Here is a 27607-nt window from a genome sequence, read left to right on the forward strand (position 1 = left end):
CTTTCCAGAGTGTTGTATTCTAGTTCCTTACCCTTAATGTTTTACAATGGGGGTTGGTGATTATTTTGAGCTTTGTAAAGTAGAGCTTTATATTATTGTGATGGTGAAAACCTTAATTAATTACATAATTTAAAGGTTATTTGAAAGCTTAATTCAGTATTTCCTATACAATACCTTCCCTTAACACCTAAAAAAAATAAGTCTACTTCCAAAATTGGAATTTAATATATTATCTAGTACACATTCTATTCTTCTTTAACAAAAGGAAAAACAATGATGGTTAATACTATGAAATCTGTAAAGCCGTTTGAACTTAGAAAAAGAGAAACAGTAAAACAACCAGCCAGGTATTTTTTAAATTAACCTTTCAGTGCTGTCTGAATCTTTTCTTGAATTTGCTTATTTTTCTAGGCATTTCCAAGCTGACTAAATTAACCCGCCTCAGCATAAATAATAATCTCCTCACTGGTTTGGAAAAGCATACTTTTGATAACATGCTTCATCTTCATTCCCTTTCTCTTGAGAACAACAAAATCACTTCATTGAGTGGTTTACAAAAAGCTTTTACACTAATTGAATTATACATAGGCAATAACTATATTGCTCTCAATCAGGAGATCTACAATTTAAAGGTGACTATCTGGAGTACTAATGTTTTTGGTTTTCTAAATATTTTCTTATTTCTTTATACTATGAAAGTAATGCATGTTCACTGTACAGAATTTGGAAAATATAGAAAAATGTAAGGAAGAAAATAAAAATCAAGAAAAATGTATTTGATGGCCATTTCCTACCATTGGGACTTGCAGTGGCCTCTTTCCTTTTGCTGATACCATATTGCTAGGGCTTTATCTCCTACCAAAAACTTATGTCCATTTCCTATCTTTCCTTACTTGCAGCCTTATCCTCATTGTATTCCCCCAATACAACTACTTCTAGAGCTGCAGAGTCAACCTAATCAAAAACAGCAACAAAACAAACCATTTTACATTATAGATGAGGATTAGTTTTACTCCCTCTTGTCTTAACCTCTCCCATCCATATCTACTCAGGGCCCTTCCTTCACAACAAACGTCTTATCTAATAAGGAAGCACATTTTCCCTTAAGATGAATTCTGCTACTCTCTTACAAGGCAGAAGCACTTCAGTTTTATCCCTCATCAGAAGACTGTTTTTCATTGTTTCATTTCACTGTTGTATCTGTATACACACATACTATTTAACAGATCATTATTCCATAAACAAAGTATATGTTTTAAACTTTGCTAAATTTCTTTGCAAGTCTTTATCATGGGTAATACATTTAGCACCAGCATCCAAAAAGGGATTCTGATCATATAATATAGACCACTGAAATACCGCACAAAATTAGACCTTAACAGTATGAAAATATAACGCTTGCACTAAACAGCAGCATACTTAAAAGCACTCAAATCACTATGAAATGATAGAGTAATTTAATATTAAAATGCAAGGATGATTAAACTCTTAAGGGGAAAAAAACTTGTTAGAGTGAGATATATATGTATATCACTTTAAATGTATGTATTTTTATTACCAGGGTTTATGCAACCTGGTCATTCTAGACATGTATGGAAACATTATTGTATGGAATCAAGAAAACTACCGGTTGTTTGTAATATTTCATCTTCCAGAACTGAAAGCTCTGGATGGAATCTCAATTGTAAGTTGTTTTATTGACTCATAGCATTTGGTCCAGGCTTCATATTAATATATCCATAGGCCATAATCATTTTGAATGTTGCTTTATCACTAGTATGTTACCCAAACTTATTATGCTTATTAAAATCTAGGTCTCCAAAGCACATTTTAGATCTGGGTTTTAATTGTTTAAATTGAGGCAGTCTGGGAGGGAAGATGCTGCATACATTTGCACCCACTGAATTCAGTGCCTAACAAATTTATGAGACAGGATAGGAGAAACTGCCCTGGACCCCTACCATCCTCTTGGGCCTAAAAACAGCTTCCTGTTACCTGGAAAAATACAGTTGTTAAGATTTAAGAAAAACATATTTGAACCAAAAAATGGTATGTCAACATTACTAGTAAACTATACTAGTAAAAAATAACTTTTTATACTGTGTAAAAAATAACACAGAACATAGGACTGAATATGAAAGCAATATTTGGAAACTTGGATTCTATAACTAGTAAGTTCATACAGGGCTCCTTATTTCCATGTAACAGGATAAGTGCAAAACAAATGGGTGAAGAATAAAAAGGTTCCCTGTGTAACATTGCCTAGCCCCTGTCAGACAATAAAACTCATCAAATTTCTAGGAAACTGAGAGATAGTTCATGATTATTTGGGACTTTGAGGTGCTCTGAGAAGATTACTAATTCTAACCCTGATTTTTTTCAGGGCCCTTCTCAGAATGAAGAATCAAAATTATTCTCCCCCAAACACAAACAATTCTTTAGAATCTTGTATACTGGGTTTTATTTAGGTGTTGGCTTTCATTGAGGGACGTTTTAAAAAACAGTCTCATGAAACTAGTACTAGTACTAGTACTAGTACTACTAGTACTACTAGTACTAGTAGTGTTGGCTTTCATTGAGGGACGTTTTAAAAAACAGTCTCATGAAACTAGTACTGTATGTGCTCCAATGGTGGTGTTGAGTATCTTATCCTTCCTATCTCTCTGTGCCCTCATTTGAAGGGCCACCTGAGAAAGTGCTTTTAGAAGTCAGTGTAGGAAAACCTTTCCCCCCTGAGGAAAAGTTATGCTCTCCTCACTGACAATGAGTATTTTTAAACTATTTTCCTTTTCACTTTGACTACCTAAAAGCTCAGGGCCACATTTATGGTTTAATGACAGAAACCCTGTAGGACTTATGGTCTATCTGTCCCTATCCCCAGCTTTGATCTATTTAACTTACATCATTCTCAGTCTTGATCTTCACTATTTATTATTTGCATTTTACTATTTGATTATATGTTCCTCCTGTAAGCTGCCATAAATTCTTTGTGGAATGAGATAGAATATAAATATATGAATTAATAATGGACATGAAGACTAGATTGAATAATTTAGACTTTAATTGAGAGGTAATGGGCAGGCATTGAAGATTTTTGAATTGGGGAATAACATATTGAAAACCATATATTAGGAAATTTAACAGCAGTGTTTAAAATGATTGATGAAAAACCAATAGGAGGCTATTAGCGTGGTCTACATGTGAGGTAATGAGAAACTGAAATAAACCAAGGGGAAGTGGTTTTAAAAATGGAGAGCTGAAAGGTAGGAGAAATACTGGGAAGAATTGACAGAACTTGGCAACCAATTAAATTTGAAGGACGAGGAAATGGAAGAATAAAAGATGTCTACAAGACTTGAGTCTATTCCACTAAGAGATATCATAACAGAAATATGATTACAGGAAGAAAAGCAGTTTCAGGAATAAGATGATTAGTGTTAGACACACGAAGAAAGCTGATAATTAAAACCAAAAGGATATAACATTGACTAAGGAAAGAGAGTAAAGAAAGTAAAGAAATCCAAGTGAGCCTTTAATACTTCCATTTAGGAAATGTAAAGAGGAAAAGAAGCCACCAAAAGTAGACACAGAGGGAAGTAGAAGAGCAATATAATCCTAGAGTGTTTGAGAGGTAAATGGACCTGGACTTTAGAAATGACATAGTCTAAATCCTTTATTTTATGAATGAGCGCAAAGAACTCCAGAGAATTTAAATGACATTCCAAGTGACATGACTTTTTAATGGTAAAGCATGGACAGCTGAGCCTCACTCTGTGCCCAAGGCTCCATGGATATATAATCATACCAGGAAGTAAGGGAGTGGTACTGGAAGTTCCAACCCTCTAATCATGGTTGCTGCCCCTGGCAACCAGCCCCCATTCTTAAGGACTTTCCAAAAGTCATCTTGTTAAGATACTCAGACTGGTTGAAAGGAGCTTGTCATAAATAGCAACACAGTCCTTTCACCTTTATGGCTCTGGACCTATTTCAGAAACCAAAAACAAAAAACCAAATATTATAATAAAAGATGCCCCTACGGCTCTTATATAGGAAATTATGAGGGTTTGAGGAGCTGTGTGCCAGGAACAGTAGACAAAGACCAAATATAGGTTTCTTATTATAAATCACAATATCACAGCTCATGCTCTGGCCTTTGAACACAGATCCTTTACAGCAAAATGATCAGAAAATTCAAAATATATTGGAATATTACTGTAATCCTATTCAGTAATTATCCAGTCCATAATCATATAGAAATGTCTCTCACAGTGAGGCCACTCAGATTTGCAGGTTTCCATTGGAGACTTTGTCAGGTTCCAAAAGCAGGAGTGGTCTCAAAACACATAGCTTAATCCTTTCTTCAGGCATCTGATATAATTGAACTGAGACAATATCATCTCTTGCTCTGAACCCCTTTTGAGGTAATATAATATTGGATTTCCTCATTACATAACCTATTTATTAATTCCTTTACCTGTAAGTGCCCTTCCCTGTTCTCTCCATTTACACCCATACTTTTCCACCTTTGGAAGGGATATTAGATTCGGCCACTGTGCTGGTCTAGTCTAGCATATACCTCCCCTCAGTCCACCCCGCTTCAGATAGGACAAGGTTATATAGGTGCAAAACTAGTGGGCTATTTTTGCCACCAGGAAATACAGATACATTCACTGTTAACCCCAGTTTTGCCGGATGGGGTGAAGGTAAAACCTACCCCCATCAGACCTTTAGGAATCCTGACAAAAGGCTTAAAAACATAGTTTCTCGCTTAGGAATTATCCCTGTTTCCAGTATTTGTAGTTGTAGCTGTGGTCCTGTGGCCACTGCATCAGGTAGAAAAAAAACTTGAGGTGATGTGAGGAAGAATGAAAGAAAAAATATAATGGTTATACCAGCATCATCCTTCTTTCACAAGAATTGCATAGTCCTATCAGCATCCTTGCCCCATCCCCCAGATTCACCAGAAAAACAGAAGTCTATCCAGCGGGGACCCTCCTTTAGCCCCATTCATGTTCACACTGAGTATGAGCACTCTTAGGAAGGTATTTAAGCCAGCCCTTCATGCTTTTATCTCCCCCCCATTTTAGACAACCAATGTTTTAATTGCCCATTCTAGTTCTCTATTGAACTACTACTCTGAGGGGGATATCTTTCTGCCCACTGTTAGACATTATGGGCTGTTCAGTGTGTTCCTTGGTCTGAAGAAATAAGTCAACTGTGCAGATTGGTGCAATATCTTCTGTTCCAGTTCTTTTATAGCATTATGTGCATTTGCATTTACACTGGGTAAGCAAATCCCAGTCCAGAGTCAGTATCTATTCCTGTCAAGACCCATTTGTAGTCCCCCAGGGCTACCAGCCTCAGTCTGACTTGCCAGCTCTATTCAGGGCCTTCCCACAGGGAAATCTGCCACATAGCCATCTGCAGTCTCTGTCTCTTTTGCTGGCAGACAGAACAGTTCTTATTGTCATTTAGTGCCTCAGAGGGTGCAAGAGGAATATGTCTAGATTCAGCCCATCTCTGCACTGCTGTAGACCCCCAATGTCCACCTATTTTATAGACCCAGGTGGCCACCTTAAGTGAGCATATGGGCATATCTGCTTGTTGATTCCAATCACCTTCCAAAATGGGAAGAGAGTTCAGATGGGCATCAATGTGTCCTACTTTAATGCACACCTCAAATTTCCATAGGGCTGTGCCCCATATGGGCATCCTTTTAATAGGTCAGGTTTCCATTGCCCTCCTTCCTGCCTGACCATATGGCCAGGCCAGGAACAGTAGATGAAGGTTTCTTATTATTATCTCAGTAACACACCAGAGGACTCACCACAGTGTCATTCCTCAGGTCCCAAGGTCCCTAGGTGTTCTGCCTTCTTCTCTGCACCTTTCAGTCTCCTATATTTATTTTATATATAATATCCGAGGGTTTAGCTGTACTTAGTAGGAAATAGGGAGAAATGAGTCTATTCCCTTTTGACCTGGAACCAAAGAATTAATGTCATTTAGTCATCTGTAAGAGAGAACCTCACTTTCTAAATATTCTCATATACAGGAACCACCAGAGATTGAGTGTGCAAAAGATTTGTTTGGTGGCAGACTTACTTCTGACATGATTGCTGAACGACAAGGACATTCAAACTTCACCCAAATGCAAGAACTAAATTGGACTTCATCATCCATCAGGTACAATCATTTTATTCTATGCTATTTGATATTATAATATATAGTTATTATTATCTTTCTAAGGTTTATAATTTATACATCTTATCCAAATATAACCAGTAATTCAGAAAATCATCTACACTACTTCACAATCTCATACTAACTTTACCATCTTTGAATTGCATTAATAACTTTTATTATCACACACTATGATTAAAAATGTCATCAATCTCTTTCTAAGACCTTATATTTCCCTTTTCTTTTACAATCAAGCTTTTAAAATTAGAACATACTAGGTTTGCTCCTCACATTGTATCACTCTAATCCAATGCTCTCTGGCTACCACTGCCACCATTCCTCTGATGCTGTTCTCATGAATGTTATCATTGTCCTCCTGTTTAATAAATCCGTTTCTCTTTTTTTTCTATTCTGCACTCTTCACAGGCAGACATCTTTAGCCATAGTTTTAATTTATGACGATGACCCCCTAATTTGCCCCAAATCTAGCCTCCTAATTTGAATATTCGATTGCTCTCTAGATAGCATCTAGGAAACAACATTCACCTGTTGTCGCCCAAGCCAAAAATCTAGAGTCCACTCTCTCTCCTTTGTCCTCCATTTTTTTTTGTTTGTTTGTTTGTTTTTTTGTTTGTGGTACGCGGGCCTCTCACCGCTGCGGCCTCTCCCGTTGCGGAGCACAGACTCCGGACGCGCAGGTTCAGTGGCCACGGCGCACGGGCCCAGCCGCTCCGCGGCACGTGGGATCCTCCCGGACCGGGGCATGAACCTGTGTCCCCTGCATCGGCAGGCAGACCCCCAACCACTGTGCCACCAGGGAAGCCCTTGTCCTCCGTTTTTAATTAATCACTACATTCTATAGAGTCTGTGTCTTAAGTATGTGTCATAGTTCCCCCCTTCTTTCCATAGTCATTGGCCTCGTCCTAGGTTGGGGAATTAACTAATTTAGAAACTATTGTTTTTTTGTCTTATACAACCTTACCTGCAAATCCATCTATTATCCATACCGCCTTCTAAGATGCAAGTTTTATCAGATCACTTCCCTTCTCAACATTGTTCAGTGTCTTTCCACTGTCTACAGAATAAAATTTTAAATCTCTTTGTACAACATAGAAGGCCCTTCCTTTTTTATTATAGTTTTTCTGAATCCCATTTCTTGAGGACACAGACAGTGACTTTCATATTTGTTGTAGCCTTTCCAAACATATTGTCTGCACTTAGGAAATAAACTAATGAAAACATGTCAAAAGAATAAATGACTTTTAATGTATAAAGTATGTCATAATTATAACTTTAGGGGTGAGGATTTGTTTAAAGGTGTGGTAGGCTTTTGCACAGCCAAGGAAACCATCAACAAAATGAAAGGACAACCTACTGAATGTGAAAAAGTATTTGCAAATTAAATATATGACCAACAAGAAGTTAATATCCAAAATATATAAACAGACCATACAATTCAACATCAAAAAAAAAAACAACAACCAACCTGATTAAAAATGGCAGAAGAGATCTGAATTGACATTTTCCAAGAGACATACAGATAGCCAACAGGCACATGAAAAGATGCTCAACATCGTTTACCATCAGAGAAATGCAAATTAAAACCACAATGAGGGCTTCCCTGGTGGCGCAGTGGTTGAGAGTCCGCCTGCTGATGTAGGGGACACAGGTTCGTGCCCTGGTCCGGGAGGATCCCACATGCCGTGGAGCAGCTGGGCCTGTGAGCCATGGCCGTTGAGCCTGCGCGTCTGGAGCCTGTGCTCCACAACGGGAGAGGCCACAACAGTGAGAGGCCCGCTTACCACAAAAAACAAACAAACAAACAAACAAAAAACACAATGAGATATCATCTCACACTTGCCAGAATTGCTATCATCAAAAAAACCACAAATAACAAATGTTGGCGAGGATGTGGAGAAAAAGGAACTCTCATATACTGTTGGTAGGAATGTAAATTGGTACAGCCACTAAGAAAAACAGTATGGTTTCTCAAAAAAACTAAAAATAGAACTACCATGTGACCCAGCAATTCCACTCCTGGGAAAAAATGAAAACACTAATTCAAAAAAGATACATGCACCCCAATGTTCATAGCAACATTATTTACAATTGCCAAGATATGGAAGGAAACCTAAGTGACCATAAACAGATGAATAAAGAAGATGTGGTATATACATATAAAATGGGAATAGTACTCAGCCACAAAAAAGCAGGAAATTTTGTTTTTTTGCTATTTTCAACAACATGAATGGACGTGGAGGGTATCATGCTAAGTGAAATATGTCAGACAGAGATAGACAAATACTGTATGATATTACTTATATGTAAAAAATAAACTATGAATATACAAAAAAGACTCACAGATACAGAGAACAAACTAGTGGTTACTAGTGGGGAGAAGGAAGGGGGTGAGACAAGATAAGGGTAGGAGATTAAGAGGTACAAAACTACTATGTATAAATAAATAAGCCACAAGGATATACTGTACAACACAGGGAATATAGCCAAAATTTTATAACAAATATAAATGGAATATAATCTTTAAAAATTGTGAAATCAGTATGTTGTACACCTGAAACTTACATAATATTGTATATCAATTATACCTCAATTAAAAGAATATATAAATGAAACAAATTGGGATATATGAAAAAAAGAAGTGTTTAGAACAAGGTGATTAAGCTTTATGCTCTTCTCCCTCATAGCTCAAAGGAAGGTAAAACACTTTTAAAGCTGTGGACTAGGAATCAAGCATTCTGACCAATTACCAAAACATCCTTACAAGGTGGAATGCCTTGTAAAGTTTTCAGGAGATTCCACAGAAAACTCTGTTTTCAAAGAAATTACCTACTTTCTCCTTTTCTTTCCTATCCCAAACTCCTTCCTGGCATTTCAGAAATACCTATTTTCATATATATCCTCTGCAGTTTACAACCTGAAAATCTTATGGTTTACCATATCAACTTCACTATGACTTCATGAACATGTATGGAATTATAAAGAAATTGGAAATGTTTATTTTTAATGTTTCTTTTATGATAGTTCTATATTTATGTGATAATAGACATGTTTTTTTAAGTCAATGAAATTGTATGTCATTTTCTTACACAGGTACCCAACAAAAATGTGTATTTATCTGATCATTTGGCCCATATATTTTATTTTTTTAAACTAACTTTACTTTTTATTTATTTTTAAAAATAAATAAATAAATTTATTTATTTATTTTTGGCTGCTTTGGCTCTTCGTTGCTGTGCGTGGCTTTCTCTATTTGCAGCGAGCAGGGGCTACTTTTGGTTGCAGTGCGCGGGCTTCTCATTGCGGTGGCTTCTCTTGCTGCTGGGCAAGGGCTTTAGGTGCGTGGGCTTCAGTAGTTGTGGCACGTGGGCTCAGTAGTTGTGGCTCGCGGGCTCTGGGCGCAGGCTCAGTAGTTGTGGTGTACAGGCTTAGTTGCTCCATAGCATATGGGATCTTCCTGGACCAGGGCTCGAACCTGTGTCCCCAGCATTGGCAGGTGGATTCTCAACCACTGCACCACCAGGGAAGCCCTGACGCATATATTTTATATTAAGGCAATTCTTTTCCATAGAATTTGTCAGATCAGATTTTTTAAAAACGCCTTTGGGGTTACACATGAGAGATTCACCAATATAATTTGCCTGTTAAAATTATAACTGTATTTACTCTGTCTAAATTCAGAACTGTGGATTTGATTCCAGTTGACCAGTTTAGAAATGTGTGTAATGTGAATCTACAGAACAATAATCTTACCTCATTCAGTGGATTAATCTATCTGCCTAATGTGAAGGTGAGTCACTCACAAATTTTCTTTTTTTCTTTCAGGGTTTTCAGTGTAAGTTGTAATCTTCTTTACTTTGGGATAAAATGTATATTCATGTCATTAAAGAAGAGAAATTAATTTTCTGAAAGTATTTTTTCACCAAGAAAAAAAGCATTACTTCCCAAAGTTATTTCAGTTGATCTCAGTTTTATGTGATTGTCTTATAAGCAGTGAATCTTCCTGTCTAATAGGAGATGGGATGGAAGGCTGCCTCTGTAGTGAGTGAAGTTGGAGGATACTGTGGTTCTCAAAGCAGCCTCTGCCTCCTGTCCTACAGCTTTGAGCCATCTACTAATGCCTTTTAAACTTAGGGGAATAACGATCTCTCCAACTAGAGTTATTTCATCTAAATAAGTCTTGGAGAAGTCAAGAGTACAGATTGAGAAAGTTGAGCAACTTTCTAGGGTCTCCATTATTTTGTTTGAAATGGTGTATTTTTCAGCATGTCAGATGATAAAAAACACATTCAAAGCCAAATCCAGACAATTTAGGACATAAAAATTTGTCATTTTTAACACTAATATATTAAATTATGTTGTATAGCCAAAGATATATTTACAGCATCATTCCTATGTTAATATCTGATTAATAATGGGTTCCTTCTGTAGGTCTTATGCCTCAACTATAATCATATTGAATCAATCATGCCCCGACTAAAGCCTCAGACTCACTTGACCAGTAGACAACTACTCTACCAGAAAGTGCCTTCAAGTGGCTATGGGCAGCAAGGAACTTCAAAAATAACAGGTATTATTCTTTTTTTTACAACTATAAATAATTTTGGTTGGGAATTTAAAAAGCAGTTAGTCACATTATTGACAGCAGTACATACATTTAGCTTATTTTAATACTTAATAGCTACATGCCAAAAATAAACTTCACAAATAAAAAGATACCAAAATACTCTTTTGTTATTGTTTTTTCCCAGCCTTCTCCATTTCATACTTATATTGTATGATAAATAAATTTCATTTTATTGCTGAGTAGTATTCCATTATATGACAAGTTGTTTATCTATTTATCATTGATGAACATTTGGGTTGTTTCCAGTTTGAAGCTATTTTGATTAAAGTCGCTATGAAAATTTATACACATCCTTTATATTGGAGACTACTCAGATTTGTTTTTTAACAGCTTTACTGAAGTACAGTTTACTTACCATATTCACTCATTTTAAGTGTATAATTTTTACTAAATTTATAGAGTTGTGCAATTACTACCTACTGCAGTACAGTTTTAGAACATTTCCATCACACAACAGAGAGATGCCTTGTGTCTATTTGGAGTCAATTCCCTTTTGCACCTCTAGGTCCAAGAAACCACTAATCTACTTTCTATAGAGTTATGTTTTCTAGACATTTTATATAAATGGAATAATATAATATGTGGTCTTTTGCATTTGACTTCTTACACTTAGCATAATGTTTTTGAGATTCATCCATGTTATAGCATCTATTAGTAGTTCATTCTTTTTTTATTGCTGAATATGTTGGGCATTCCATTGTCTGGATATATTCCACATCATGTTTATCTATTCACCAGTTGATAGACATTTGGACAGTTCCCACTTTGGGTTTGGTATGAATAATGATGCTATAAAGATTTGTGTAGAAGTATTTGTATGTGCTCATGTTCACATTTCTCTTGAGTAGATACCTAAGAGTGAAATTCCTGAGTCATATGGTAATTTAATGTTTAACTTTTTAAGAAACTGCCACACTGTTTTCCAAAGTGGTTGTACCACTTTACATTACCAAAAATTTTTGAAGGTTCTAAGTTCCCCACATCCACACCAACACTTGTTGTCTGTGTTTTTGATTACAGCCATTCTAGTGGAGTTAAAGAAGTACCTTATTGTGGTTTTAATTTGCTTTTTTTTTTTTGCGGTATGCGGGTCTCTCACTGTTGTGGCCTCTCCCGTTGCGGAGCACAGGCTCTGGACGCGCAGGCTCAGCAGCCATAGCTCATAGCTCACGGGCCCAGCCGCTCCGCGGCATGTGGGATGCTCCCGGACCAGGGCACGAACCCGTGTCCCCTGCATCGGCAGGCGGACTCTCAACCACTGCGCCACCAGGGAAGCCCCCATTAGCCATTATTATATCTTATTTGTGACTGTTTAAATCTTTTATTTTTCAATTATGTTGTTTGGTTTTTTATTATTGAGTTCTTTAAATATTCTGGATACAAGCCCTTTATCAAATCAATGATTTACAAGTATTTTCTCTCAATGTGTGGCTTGTCTTTTTATTTTCTTAAACAGTATCTTTTAAAAGAATTTTAATTTTGATAAAGTCCAATTTATCAACTTTTTCTCTTACAGATTATGATTTTGTTGTTGTACCTAAGAACTCTTTGCCTAACCTAACTTCACAAAGATTTTCTCATATGTTTTCTTCAAAAAAAATTTGTTTCCTCTTACATTTAGGACTATGATCCATTTTGAGTTTATTTTTGTACATGTTGTGAGGTAAAAAGTGAGGGCTAAATCCATCTTTTTGCACGTGTATATTCATTTATCCCAGCACCATTTGTTTAATATACTATCCTTTCCCCCACTGAGTTGCCTTGGTACCTTTGTTGAAAAGCAATTGACCATAAATATAAAAGTTTGTTTCTGGACTCTTAATTCTATTCCATTGATCTAGGTGTCTGTCCTTTTGCCAGTTCCAGACTGGTTTGATTACTGCAGCTTTATAAGTTTTGAAATCAGGACATGTAAGCCCTCCAACCTTGTTCCTTTAAAGATTGTTTTGGATATTCTGGGTTATTTGCATTTCCTTATAACTGCTATGATGAGATGGTTATTTTCTGGAGAAAAAAAGAAGAAAGAAAACCTGTTGGACTTTAGATAGAGATTGCATTGAATCTATTGATCAATTTTGGGACAACTACCATCTTAGTAGTAATAGTGAGTCTTCTAATCTGTGAACACAGAATATTTCTCCATTTATTTAGATCTTTAATTTATCTCAGCAATGTTTTGTAGCCTTCTGTGTATACATTTTGTACTCCTTTTGTTAATTTTTTGTGAAGCATTTTATCCTTTTTTATACTATTGTGAATAGAAGTCTTAATTTCATTCTCAGTTTATTGAAGATGTATAGAAATTCAGTTGATTTTTGTATATTAATCTTTTACCCTGTAATCTTGCTGAACTCATTTATTGGTGCAATAATAGTTTTTTTGGTGGATTCCTAAGGATTTTCTAAATATAGATCCTGTCATCTGAGAATAAGGACAGTTTTACTAATTCCTTTCCAATCTGAATACATTTGTTTTTTCTTTTTCTTGCCTGATTGCACTGGCTCTTGCTTTTTATTTCAAGTAATTCTTTCTGTATTTCTTTGTTCTTTAGCATATAAAACTGTTTTTAAAGAAGAAAACATTATTATATAAATTATGAAGACAGAATATTATAGTTTGATTTATTACTAAATTCATTCTTTTTCTTTTTAAACTTCAATTTATAGTAAGTACATACTAAACTGTCTTTTCATGTTTATACAAACAGCTGGTTTGAAATTAAGTTTATGGGCTCAAACTTACATGTGTGTTTCAGAGATACAATGAGCAGTGAAAATTTGCCTCCAATAATGCACAGTTTAGAAGTTCTTCATTTGGGCTACAACGGAATTTGTAATCTCATTCAGCTACAGCTTAACAGACTAAGAAATTTAAAATTCCTCTTTCTTCAGGGTGAGTAGCAACACTATTCATGTGTAAGTCTTTATTATTAAAAACTGATTTGATTATCATCCTGTTTTGAAAGCAAATATAAGCATCAACATTAAAACAGATTCATTGACAAAAATATTTCAGTAATCACTAATGGGTTTATCTTGGGTTATTTATATAAATAATGTAAATGTGATATCCTAGAGCTATAGAATATTGCATTCTATCTCTGACACCAAAACACATGGCATTTTCTATGCAGCATGAATGACATAATGGGGCTAGAGTGGTCTCAGTGGAAAGGGTGAGTCCAAAATGCAGTTTAAAAGAAGTAAATATTAGTACTTAATGACTAGATATACAAGGAAAGAAAAATAGTTCAAGATGTTTGCATGCTTTTATTAAGAGATTGGGCAAAATGAGGTACTAAAGCTAGGGAAAGATTAGTTAGTGTTGTGACAACTTTCAGACATGAAAATGGAAATTTTTTCAGGTTGTAGTACTGCACCACAGGTCGGAACTGGAGATGTATATTTTAGAATTATCCCAGTGGAGGTAACAGGTAAAGTCATAGCATATGTGCTTACTTAGGAAATAAGTATAGAGAAAGAATGAAAAGCCAAAAAGGGATGTGGAGACAAACCCACTACCTCTCAGCAATTCCCTTCCACACCCCACACCCAGAATTAAGAAGGGTGGAATAAGCACCAGCAAAGGAGACATTCACAAAATTTTGAAAGAAAACCAAGAAATACAGACTCTAAATGTCAGGAGAAAAGAGGGTGATTGACCTAAAGTCAAATGATAAAAAGAATGAGGCCTATGAAAAAAATACTGGATGTACACAATTGGATTCAACAAAAAAGGAGACCATTAGTAACCTTCAGAGTGTCAGATTTGGAAGTGTGGGAAGAGCAAAAACCAAAGTGAAAACAATATAGAGGGAAGTGGTTGGACAGGCAGTAAAGACAACAAACAGAGGTTGGATGCTCAAGGAACTTGTCCCTGAAAAGAAGGTAAGAGATCAGAAGGTAGCTAGTGAAATTATAAGCATATTTTAAAGGTTTGTAAAGAGGTGAGTTAGGTTAAAGATACTGAACAGGAGGAGACAATTCTAAGGTCAGTCTAAAGAGGGAAGAGGGCAAAAGTTGTAGAGGAGTACACAAATGTAGGCAGTGATAAGATGAGGCCATGCCATGGTCTACCAGAGAGTTAATGAACTTACATTTCACATGTTGTGTTAAGTTTGCAAGATGGTGGGAAGGGTACAGTCTTTAGGGAAAGGGCAGGGTGGGGCTGTAGGGAAGCAAGTTAGAATCTTAAGGGTTAAGGGTCAAATTTACCTAAAAATGTAACTATCTAGTTAAATAAGTGGGAATTGGGAGACCATCAAGATGGCGGAGGAGTAGGATGTGGAGATCACCTTCCTCTTCACAAATACATCAAAAATACATCTGCATGTGGAACACTCCTACAGAACACCTACTGAACGTTGGCAGAAGACCTCAGACTTCCCAAGGGCAGAAATCCCTACGTATCTGGGTGGAACAAAAGAAAAAAGTAAAAACAGAGACAAAAGAATAGGGACGGGACTTCCACCTCTGGGAGGGAGCTGTGAAGGAGGAAAAGTTTCCACACAATAGGAAGCCCCTTCACTGGTGGAGACAGTAAATTGTAGACTTCAGGTTTGCTGTCTGAGACTGACTTATTTCTGATTTTTATGCTTAGTATAGTTTTTAGCGCTTGTTATCATTGGTGGATTTGTTTATTGGTTTGGTTGCTCTCTTCTTTTTTTAATTACTTTTTAATTTTTTTATTTTAACAATTTTTAAAAAGTTTTAAAATTTTAATTTAATTTAATTTTTTCTTTCTTTTTTTCTCCCTTTTCTTCTGAGCCATGTGGCTGACAGGGTCTTGATGCTCCGGCCTGATATCAGGCCTGAGCGTCTGGCAGGGGGAGAGCTGAGTTAAGGACATTGGACCACCATAGACCTCCCAGCCCCAAGTAATAACAATTGGCAAGAGCTCTCCCAGAGATCTCTGTCTCAACACTAAGACCTAGTGCCACCTAATGGCTAGCAAGCTCCAGTGCTGGACACCCCATGCCAAAGCAAGATAGGAACACAATCCCACGGATTAGCAGAGAGACTACCTAAAATCATACCGAATGCACAGACACCCCAAAAACACACCACCGGACGCAGCCCTGCCCACCAGAAAGACAAGAGCCAGCCCAACCCACCAGAACCCAGGCACCAGTGCCCTCCACCAGGAAGCCTACACAAGCCACTGAACCAACCTTACCCACAGGGGGCAGACACCAAAAACAACAGGAATTACAAACCTGCATCCTGTGAAAAGGAGACCCCAAACACAGAGTTAAGCTAAATGGGAAGATAGAAATTTGTCTGTTGGATAAGTGACCTGGAAGATAAGAACGGATAAGTGACCTGGAAGATAAAATAGTGGAAATAACTACCACAGAGCAGAATAAACAAAAAAGAATGAGAAGAATTGAGGATAGTCTCAGAGACCTCAGGGAAAACATTAAATGCACCAACATTCGAATTATAGGGGTCCCAGAAGAAGAAGAGAAAAAAGGGTCTGAGAAAATATTTGAAGAGACTATAGTTGAAAACTTCCCTAACATGGGAAAGGAAATAGTCAATCAAGTCCAGGAAATGCAGAGAGTCCCATACAGGATAAATCCAAGGGGAAACACACTAAGACACATATTAATCAAACTATCAAAAATTAAATACAAATAAAAAATATTAAAAGCAGCATGGAAAAACAATAAATAACATACAAGGGAATCCCCATAAGGTTAACAGCTGATCTTTCAGTAGAAACTATGCAAGCCAGAAGGGACATGTTTAAAGTGATGAAAGGGAAAAACCTAAAACCAAGATTACTCTACCCAGCAAGGATCTCATTCAGATTCAATGGAGAAATTAAAACCTTTACAGACAAGCAAAAGTGAAGAGAATTCAGCACTACCAAACCAGCTTTACAACAAATGCCTAAGGAACTTCTATAGGCAGGAGACACAAGAGAAGGAAAAGACCTACAGTAACAAACCCAAAACAATTAAGCAAATGGGAGTAGGAACATACATACTGAGAATAATCTTAAATGTAAATGGATTGAATGCTCCAACCAAAAGACATAGACTGGCTGAATGGATACAAAAACAAGACCCATATATATGCTGTTTATAAGACACCCACTTCAGACCTAGGGAAACATACAGACTGAAAGTGAGGGGATGGAAAAAGATATTCCATGCAAATGGAAATCAAAAGAAAGCTGGAGTAGCAATTCTCATATCAGACAAAATAGACTTTAAAATAAAGACTATTAAAAGAGACAAAGAAGGACACTACATAATGATCAAGGGATCGATCCAATAAGAAGATATAACAATTGTAAATATTTATGCACCCAATATAGGAGCACCTCAATACATAAGGCAAATGCTAACAGCCATAAAAAGGGCCATCAACAGTAACAAAATCATAGTAGGGGACTTTAACACCCCACTTTCACCAATGGACAGATCATCCAAAATGAAAATAAATAAGGAAACACAAGCTTTAAATGACACATTAGACAAGATGGACTTAATTGATATTTATAGGACATTCCATCCAAAAATGACAGAATACAATTTCTTCTCAAGTGCTCATGGAACATTCTCCAGGATAGATCATATCTTGGGCCACAAATCAAGCCTTGGTAAATTTAAGAAAATTGAAATCGTATCAAGTGTCTTCTCCACCACAACGCTATGAGACTAGATATCAATTACAGGAAAGAAAATGTAAAAAATACAAACACATGGAGGCTAAACAATACACTACCAAATAATGAAGAGATCACTGAAGAAATCAAAGAGGAAATCAAAAATACCTAGAAAAAAATGACAATGAAAACACAACAACCCAAAACCTATGGGATGCATCAAAAGCAGGTCTAAGAGGGACGTTTATAGCAATACAATCCTACATCAAGAAACAAGAAAAATCTCAAATAAACAACCTAACCTTACACCTAAAGCAATTAGAGGAAGAAGAACAAAAAAACCCCCAAAGTTAGCAGAAGGAAAGAAATCATAAAGATAAGGTCAGAAATGAATGAAAAAGAAGTGAAGGACACAATAGCAAAGATCAATAAAACTAAAAGTTGGTTCTTTTAGAAGAAAAACTGAATTGATAAACCATTAGCCAGACTCTTAAAGAAAAAAAGGGAGAAGACTCAAATCAACAGAATTAGAAATGAAAAAGGAGAAGTAACAACTGACACTGCAGAAATACAAAGAATCATGAGGGATTACTACACGGAACTGTATGCCAAAAAAATGGAAAACCTAGAAGAAAGGGACAAATTCTTAGAAAAGCACAACATTCTGAGACTGAACCTGGAAGAAATAGAAAATATAAGCAGACCAACCACAAGCACTGAAATTGAAACTGTGATTAAAAATCTTCCAACAAACATAAAGCCCAGGACCAGACCGCTTCACAGGCGAATTCTATCAAACGTTTGGAGAAAAGCTAACACCTATCCTTCTCAAACTCTTCCAAAATATAGTAGAGGGAGGAACACTCCCAAACTCATTCTACAAGGTCACCATCACCCTGATGCCAAAATCAGACAAAGATGTCACAAAAAAGAAAACTAAAGACCAATATCACTCATGAACATAGATGCAAAAATCCTCAACAAAATACTAGCAAACAGAATCCAACAGCACATTAAAAGGATCATACACCATGATCAAGTGGGGGTGTATCCCAGGGATATTTGATATACACAAATCAATCAATTTGATACCCCATATTAACAAACTGAAGGATAAAAACCATATGATCATCTCCATAGCTGTAGAAAAAGCTTAAAACAAAATTCAGCACCCATTTATGATAAAAACTCTCCAGAAAGCAGGCATAGAGGGAACTTACCTCAACATAATAAAGGCCATATATGACAAACACACAGCCAACATCATCATCAATGGTGAAAAACCGAAACCATTTCCTCTAAAATCAGGAACAAGACAAGGATCCCACTCTCACCACTATTATTCAACATAGTTTTGGAAGTTTTAGCCACAGCAATCAGAGATTAAAAAGAAATAAAAGGAATCCAAATCAGAGAAGAAGTAAAGCTGTCACTGTTTGCAGATGACATGATACTTTACATAGAGAATCCTAAAGATGCTACCAGAAAACTAGTAAAGCTAATCAGTGAATCTGGTTAAGTAGCAGGATACAAAATTAATGCACAGAAATCTCTTGCATTCCTATACACTAATGTTGAAAAATATGAAAGAGAAATTAAGGAAACACTCCCATTTACCACTGCAACAAAAAGAATAAAATGCCTAGGAATAAACCTACCTAAGGAGACAAAAGACCTGTATGCAGAAAAGTATAAGACACTGATGAAAGGTATTAAAGATGATACCAACAGGTGGAGAGATATACCATGTTTTGGATTGGAAGAATCAACATTGTGAAAATGACTATACTACCCAAAGCTATTTACAGATTCATTGTAATCCCTGTCAAACTACCAAGGGCTTTTTTCACAGTACTAGAACAAAAAATTTCACAATTTGTGTGGAAAGACCCCAAATAGCCAAAGCAATCTTGAAAAAGAAAAATGGAGCTGGAGGAATCAGGCTCCCTGACTTCAGCCTATACTACAAAGCTATAGTAATAAAGACAGTATGGTACTGACAGAAAAACAGAAATATAGATCAGTGGAACAGGATAGAAAGCCCATGCACATATGGTCACCTTATATTTGAAAAAGGAGGCAAGAATAAAGAATGGAAAAAAACAGCCTGTTCAATAAGTGGTGCTGGGAAAACTGGACAGCTGTAAGTAAAAGAATGAAATTAGAACACTTCCTAACACCATACACAAAAATAAAATCAAAATGGATTAGAGACCTACATGTAAGGCTAGACACTATAAAACTCTTAGAGGAAAACATAGGAAGAACACTCTTTGACATAAACCACAGCAAGATCCTTTTTGACCCACCCTTTTTGTTTTGAAATAAAAACAAAAATAAACAAATGGGACCTAATGAAACTTAAAAGCTTTTGCACAGCAAAGGAACCATAAACAAGATGAAAAGACAACCCTCAGAATAGGAGAAAATATTTGCAAACGAATCAATGGACAAAGGATTAATCTCTAAAATATATAAACAGCTCATGCAGCTCAGTATCAAAAGAACAAACACCCCAATCCAAAAATGGGCAGAAGATCTAAACAGACGTTTCTCCAAAGAAGATATACAGATTGCCAACAAACACATGAAAGGATGCTCACCATCACTAATCATTAGAGAAATGCAAATCAAAACTACAATGAGGTATCACCTCACATGGTCAGAATGGACATCATCAAAAAATCTACAAACAATAAATGCTGGACAGGGTGTGGAGAAAAGGGAACCCTCTTGCACTGTTGGTGGGAATGTAAATTGATACAGCCACTATGGAGAACAGTATGGAGGTTCCTTAAAAAACTAAAAATAGAACTACCATATGACCCAGCAATCCCACTATGGGCATATACCCTAGAAAACCATAATTCAGAAAGAGTCATGTACCAGAATGTTCATTGCAACACATTTACAATAGCCAGAACATGGAAGTAACCTAAGTATCCATCAACAGATGAATGGATAAAGAAGATGTGGCACATATATACAATGGAATATTACTCAGCCATAAAAAGAAACAAAATTGAGCTATTTCTAGTGAGGTGGATGGACCTAGACTCTGTCATACAGAGTGTAGTAAGTCAGAAAAAGAAAAGCAAATACCGTATGCTAACGCATAAATATGGAATCTAAAAAAAAAAAAAAGAAAAAATGGTCTGATGAACCTAGGGGCAGGACAGGAATAAAGATGTATATGATGCAGATGTAGAGAATGGACTTGAGGACGTGGGGAGGGGGAAGGGTAAGCTGGGACGAAGTGAGAGAGTAGCACTGACATATATACACTACCAAATGTAAAATAGCTAGCTAGTGGGAAGCAGCTGCATCGCACAGGGTGATCAGCTTGGTGCTTTGTGACCACCTAGAGGGGTGGGATAAGGAGGGTGGGAGGGGGGTGCAAGAGGGAGGGGATATGGGGATATATGTATACATATATCTGATTCACTTTGTTGTACAGCAGCAACTAACAGAATATTGTAAAGCAATTATACTCCAATAAAGATATTAAAGAAAAATGAACTGTTAAGAAGGGAAATAAATAATATCTCATAAGTAAAAAAAAACTTTTTAAATTTAGAAGTAAATAAATAAGTGGGAGTTTTCTAACAATGGCAAATTCTGCTAGTTAAATATAAGATCCCTGAAATCACATCTAGCACTGTTGTTTTGGAGTTTTCTTTCTTAAATATGTTTAGTGAGCATTCTAAAATGAAAAATAGCCAAAAATATGCTACTGTAGACATTATTCAGCACTTAAAGCTATATCACGTGATTTTTATACCACTGGACTTTATTAAAAGTGACCATCCAAATACATGATTTCATGAAAGTAATATATTAACACAACTGAGTCATTTTTCTCAGTCTGACTTGAATAGTCTTTTTTTCATTCTTAAGTAAGGCAGTGGTAATGTTTCAAAGTCTGTGATTTAATTCTGTGAGCAATTTTATTGAAGGTTATGATGTTATCAGTTTCTCTAAGGAATAAAACAAAATAAGGTAACTTTCTCATAGTTCATCAATTGTGAGACACCCACTTTTTATATTTTAACATGTCTTGAAATCAGGTTGTATCTTAATTGATGGCATAACATAGTTTACCTAGCCATGTTTTTTTCCTTAGTATACATAAAATATTGACATATCTTAACAATTGTTGGCATCTTAAGTTCGATTAAATATGTTAAATTACAAAGAGAAGAATTCCAAGAAAGTGGGATCACATGTTCAGTAATATATTAGTTTGCTAGGACTGCCATAACAAAGTACCACAGCCTGGGTGGCTTAAACAAAAATTTATTTCCTCACAGTTCTGGAGGCCAGAAGTCCAAGATCAAGATATCAGCAGGGTTGGTCACTTCTGAGGGCCTCTCTTCTTGGCTTATAATTGTATTCTGTATCTTCACATGGTCTTCCCTCTGTGTCCTAATCTCCTCTTCACATAAGGACACCAGTGATATTGGATTAGTGATCACCCAATGACCTCATTTAACGTTAGTTACCTCTTTAAAGACGAAAATACAGCCATGTTCTGAGGGGCTAGGGGTTAAGACTTCCACATATTAATTGGGGGGGACACAATTCAGTCCAGTAACAAAGAGGATAAATAGTGGATGAAAGATAGAATGGCACAGAAGCAGCATTGTAAAAGGTCTAGGGTAGGCCTGGTGTTGCCACTTTTATGTCATTGAGCAAGACAGTTTCTCTGACCCTCAGTTTTCTGATCATTAAAAAAGGATAGGCTTCCCTGGTGGCGCAGTGGTTGAGAGTCCGCCTGCCGATGCTAGGGGACACGGGTTTGTGCCCCAGTCCGGGAAGATCCCACATGCCGCGGAGCGGCTGGTCCCGTGAGCCATGGCCGCAGAGCCTGTGCTCGTCAATGGGAGAGGCCACAACAGTGAGAGGCCCGAATACAGCAAAAAAAAAAAAAAAAAAAAGGATAAAATTTTCCCTGTGCTATTTTAAGAATCTAATAGAAAACACACATAAAAGCATTTGGTCAACTCAAAGGTTCTCTTCTTATATAAGTTATCATTCATACTTATAAAACTATTGATTGCTACAGCTGAGAGAAATCATAGGTTATAATGAAAGGATTGAGGTTTTAATTAACGTAATAAATTCTTAATTTTTTAATGTAGTTGCAGTGCAAAAATATGTTGAGAAAGAAATAACAGCATAATTAAGGTATATTCTTCCAGCCTAACATTACAACAAATTAGTTTATTTTAATAATTAGATATACCTGTTTGAATACCTATTAGAATAATAATTAGAATAACCCAGTATACTCAGGAAGTGTATCTTTTTTTTTTTTTGCTTTTCTAACTACTTCCTGGTGCATTTTGGTCTTTCTTTTTAAGTTGTTTTTGTTTGTTTTTAAAATTAAATTATAGTTGATTTACAATGCTGTGTTAGTTTCTGGTGTACATCAAAGTGATTCAGTTATACATATATATAGTCTTTTTCATATTCTTTTCCATTATGACTTATTATAGGATATTGAATATAGTTCCCTGTGCTACACAGTAGGCTCTTGTTGTTTATCCATTCTATATATAATAGTTTGCATCTGCTAGTCCCAAACTCCAGTACATATTTCCCCCACGACCTCTCCCTCTTGGCAACCACAAGTCTGTTCTCTGTCTGTAAGTCTGTTTCTGTTTTGTGGATTGGTTCATTTGTGTCATATTTTAGATTCCACATTTAAGTGATATCATATGGTATTTGTCTTTCTCTTTCTGACTTAATTCGGTTAGTATGATAATCTCTAGGTCCATACGTGTAGCTGCAAACGGCATTATCTCATTCTTTTTTATGGCTGAGTAACATTCCATTGTATCTACCATATCTTCTTTATCCATTTATCTGTTGATGGACATTTAGGTTGCTTCCATGTCTTGGATATTGTAAATAGTGCTGCAATGAACATTGGGGTGCATGCATCTTTTTGAATTGCTGGATCATATGGCAACTCTATTTTTAGTTTTTTCAGGCACCTCCATATTGTTTTGCATAGTGGCCGCACCAATTTACATTCCCACCAACAGTGTAGGAGGGCTCCCTTTTCTCCACAACCTCTCCAGCATCTATTATTTATAGACTTTTTTTAAACATCTTTATTGGAGTATAATTGCTTTACATTGTTGTGTTAGTTGCTGCTGTACAACAAAGTGAATCAGCTATACGTATACATATATCCCCATATCTCCTCCCTCTTGCGTCTCCCTCCCACCCTCCCTATCCCACCCCTCTAGGTGGTCACAAAGCACCAAGCTGATCTCCCTGTGCTATGCGGCTGTTTCCCACTAGCTATCTATTTTACATTTGTTAGTGTATATATGTCCATGCCACTCTCTCACTTCATCCCAGCTTACCCTTCCCCCTCCCCAAGTCGTTAAGTCCACTCTCTACGTCTGCGTCTTTATTCCTGTCCTGCCCCTAGGTTCTTCAGAACAATTTTTTTTTTTTAGATTCCATATATATGTGTGAGCATACGGTATTTGTTTTTCTCTTTCTGACTTACTTCACTCTGTATGACAGATTCTATGTCCATCCACCACACTACAAATAACTCAGTTTCGTTTCTTTTTATGGCTGAGTAATATTCCATTGTACATAGGGGCCACATCTTCTTTATCCATTCATCTGATGGGAATGTAAATTGATACAGCCACTATGGAGAACAGTATGGAGGTTCCTTGAAAAACTGAAAATAGAACTACCATACGACCCAGCAATCCCACTACTGGGCATATACCCTGAGAAATCCATAACTCAAAAAGAGTCATGTACCACAATGTTCATTGCAGCACTATTTACAATAGCCAGGACATGGAAGCAACCTAAGTGTCTATAGACTTTTTAAAGATGGCCATTCTGACCAGTGTGAGGTGGTACCTCATTGTAGTTTTGATTTGCATTTCTCTAATAATTAGCAATGTTGAGCATCTTTTCATATGCTTCAGGCATCTGTATGTCTTCTTTGGAGAAATGTCTATTTAGGTCCTCTGTCCATTTTATGATTGGGTTGTTTTTTTGTTATTGAGCTGTATGAGCTAGGAAGCATATCTTCTGCAGCACTTTTATACATCTACTTTTATCAGTATCAACTATTTTAGCACTTAACTGTTGAACAGACAGATTGAGTCAATTCAGTACATTTTGTGCATCATATCTTAAAGGAAAAATTTTGCCAAATATTATATGATGATGATGATGATGCTACCTTCCTGTAAATTACATTTCTGTTTCTCCTTGGAAATATATTCTTTTTAATACTTCACTTCTTAAAGAATCATTTAATAAAAAAATATTTAAATGAAGATAGATAACTTTTATTCAGTTTGGGCTCACTTGACATATCATGAGTTATCTTTTTCAGGGAATGAAATCAGTCAAGTTGAAGGGCTTGACAACTTAGAATTCCTTCAGGAATTGGTAGTGGACCATAACCGCATCAGAGCCTTTAATGATAGTGCCTTTGCCAAACCAAGCTCTCTGTTGGCGCTTCACCTAGAGGAAAACAGACTACGAGAGCTGAGCAAATTACAACCTTTGGTAAAACTAGAGAAACTCTTCCTAGGATATAATAAAATCCAGGTAACATTATTTATGAGATTTAAAAGACTTAACTCCTTTGAATATAAAGCTTCCAAGCACACCAATGAAAATTTTGCTAGTGTGTTATTTATCATTTATATGACATGTAAATACTCTGGGATGCAGAAATGCTCACCCTGCTGCTAGACTTATAAACCCAACCAACCCACATGCATCTACCTGCAGATCCTCTAAGAGATATTTTTTGTTCCTGACTTCTCTTGGTCCAAGCTATTTGTGCATCTCAATCCTAGACTCCCTCTGCCCCTTTAAACTTAACATATGTACTTGGTCTACCTGACATTTGAATCAACTCCTGATAATGGACTTCCACTTGGCTTTAATAATCCATCTTTCCCCACTCAAGGCTTCCTAAGCTAGCATCCTGCATTTGTTTCACCTGCTCATAATTCAGCCTGTTTCCATTAGGCCACTACCCAACTGAGCCTGCCCAAACTCTCTTCTGAGATAGTATACAGATAAGAGGGTTGAAGGTATTTCTCCTAACATTTCTCTCAGTGTTTTGCTGATGATCGGTTAGCCCTCCTTTTACCAATTTTGATATTTCTGCCCATACCTCTAAGACAATCTTGAAGACAAACAACTGTATACTGTCCTGCAAGGGCAGGGACCATGTCTTTCTTGCCCACATTTGTATTAGTATATAGCAAAGCGTCTGGTACATAGTAGATACATGATCAATATTTGTTAGTGGCTCTTCTTGCTGGAGTTCAGGAAGCCTTTTCTGGAGTGATAGAAAAGCCTGTTCAAGGCTACAAGGAAATCATGATCAGTGCCCCTTTCTATACAGCAACTAGGAAATACATATACAGAGAAAATTACATACAACTCACACATCAAGGGTCAAACAACATTCATCTGAGAAAAAGCCTGCCAAAACTGGCAATGGTTCTTCCAAAGCTTTATCCAGAAGAAATCTAAATTAGGATAATTGCTATCCTATAGGAACTCTTTCCAGTGATAGCAACTGAGCTAACACAAAGAATATGTCAAATCAGACTTACGTGAATCTGAGACCTTACCCAGTATCAAGCCTTACTAATAATTTCAAGGATACACAGGGTCTGGGGCATTCCTGTGGCTTCTCAAATTCCACTTCCAAGTGATCTAAAATAGGTCTAAAATTTTTTATAGTTACTAGATGAATTGGCTAAACCCACTAGTTATCCCAAATAAGAAGAGGAGCATATCAATAACTTTGTTTTATTACTATGAACTAGCAACAACCTGAAGCTGATCTTGTTGCCTAAATTTTGTCAGCAATAGCATTTTAGAAATAACTTTGCAGAAACTAAAGTGTATTTGCAAACTTTCACCAATGTTAAATAGATAATAATAAATAATCCCATCCAGTAGCAAAGGCAAGTCATTCAACTAGAGAAATAGTTTTTCAACTATATACATTACCATCAAATATATCAGTATTAAGTCCATCCAATATGACATGCTCTTTCATGGTTAAGGTTGTGTTTGATATGCACCTTTGAAATTGTTTAGACTGGATTCACCTCCTTTTCTACACATCTAGGTCAATCCTCCTGGGAATTAACCAAATATAATCTGAATTTTAGAATAGATCATAAGTCTTCTGAAAAAAATATGGTCTTTCCTAGTAAGCGCTGCTGTATGGCCTGTTTCCTATGTTAGCTTGTCATCTTTACCCAGTCATGTATTTGGAATCAATAGTACACAGATCTGTCTTTAATCAACAATACAGAATATTGTCAATCAAGCTCACTTCAGAAGATTCAATCATGAACTCGTTGCAATCCAACACTTACATATAATTACTTCAAATCAGCATATATTTAAAGATGTTGGGTCTAACCAAATAATAACTTACTGCTTAATTTTTTAATAGGATATAGCAGAACTGGAAAAACTTGATGGTATCTCTTCCCTCAGAGAGCTTACAGTTTATGGCAATCCAGTGAGTGTGTTATTTTTCTAATTTATTGATTTATTTTAAATATAATTTATAGTTGTATATAACTTATTTTTATATAATGTGAGAAAGATTTAATTTTATCTGTTTCCATATGCATAAACAGTTATCCAAGCACAATTTATTGACTAGCGTCTTCTTCCAACTGATTACAATATAAACTGTCATTGTCATATACAAGAGGGTCTACTTCTTGGTTCTACTTTGTATTCATTGGCCTATTTGTCAATCCCTATAACATTACACTGTGTTAATCACTAAAGTTTTACATTAAGTCTTGATGTCCAGTAGAGTAAGCACCTCTAATTTTCCTTGTCTTCCACCTTCTCTTTTTTTCTTCACTGTCTTGGCTATCCCTGGCCCTTTACACTTCCTATGAGTTTCAGTAAACAGCTTCTCAAGTTATATGAGAATCTTGTTGATATTTTAATTGGAATTGCACTGAATTTATACATTAATTTTGGGAAAAATTTGCCACCTTTCCCGTTGGAGTCTTTGAAGGGATCAAATAAGTAGCATCCTTACTCACCTAACATTTGAACCAATTGAGAAATATGACAGTGGCAGATAGAGAGATGAGAATATTTTGCTTAGCTTAG

The 27607-nt window shown here is 36.3% G+C and overlaps 1 protein-coding gene across 1 annotated transcript in view; it reads left to right on the forward strand.

Annotated features, from left to right (window-relative positions):
- The window catches only part of LRRC9 (leucine rich repeat containing 9), a 101777-nt gene that overhangs the window by 62952 nt on the left and 11218 nt on the right, over window positions 1-27607 (forward strand). Inside the window, exons 22-29 of the mRNA XM_032624923.1 lie at window positions 412-632; window positions 1562-1684; window positions 6053-6183; window positions 9880-9988; window positions 10630-10768; window positions 13583-13717; window positions 24825-25042; window positions 26925-26993. Coding sequence (XP_032480814.1) covers window positions 412-632; window positions 1562-1684; window positions 6053-6183; window positions 9880-9988; window positions 10630-10768; window positions 13583-13717; window positions 24825-25042; window positions 26925-26993 — 1145 coding nt within the window. The remainder of the gene's footprint in view (window positions 1-411; window positions 633-1561; window positions 1685-6052; window positions 6184-9879; window positions 9989-10629; window positions 10769-13582; window positions 13718-24824; window positions 25043-26924; window positions 26994-27607) is intronic.

Source organism: Phocoena sinus, chromosome 2 (assembly GCF_008692025.1).
Source record: "Phocoena sinus isolate mPhoSin1 chromosome 2, mPhoSin1.pri, whole genome shotgun sequence".
NCBI lineage: Eukaryota > Metazoa > Chordata > Mammalia > Artiodactyla > Phocoenidae > Phocoena > Phocoena sinus.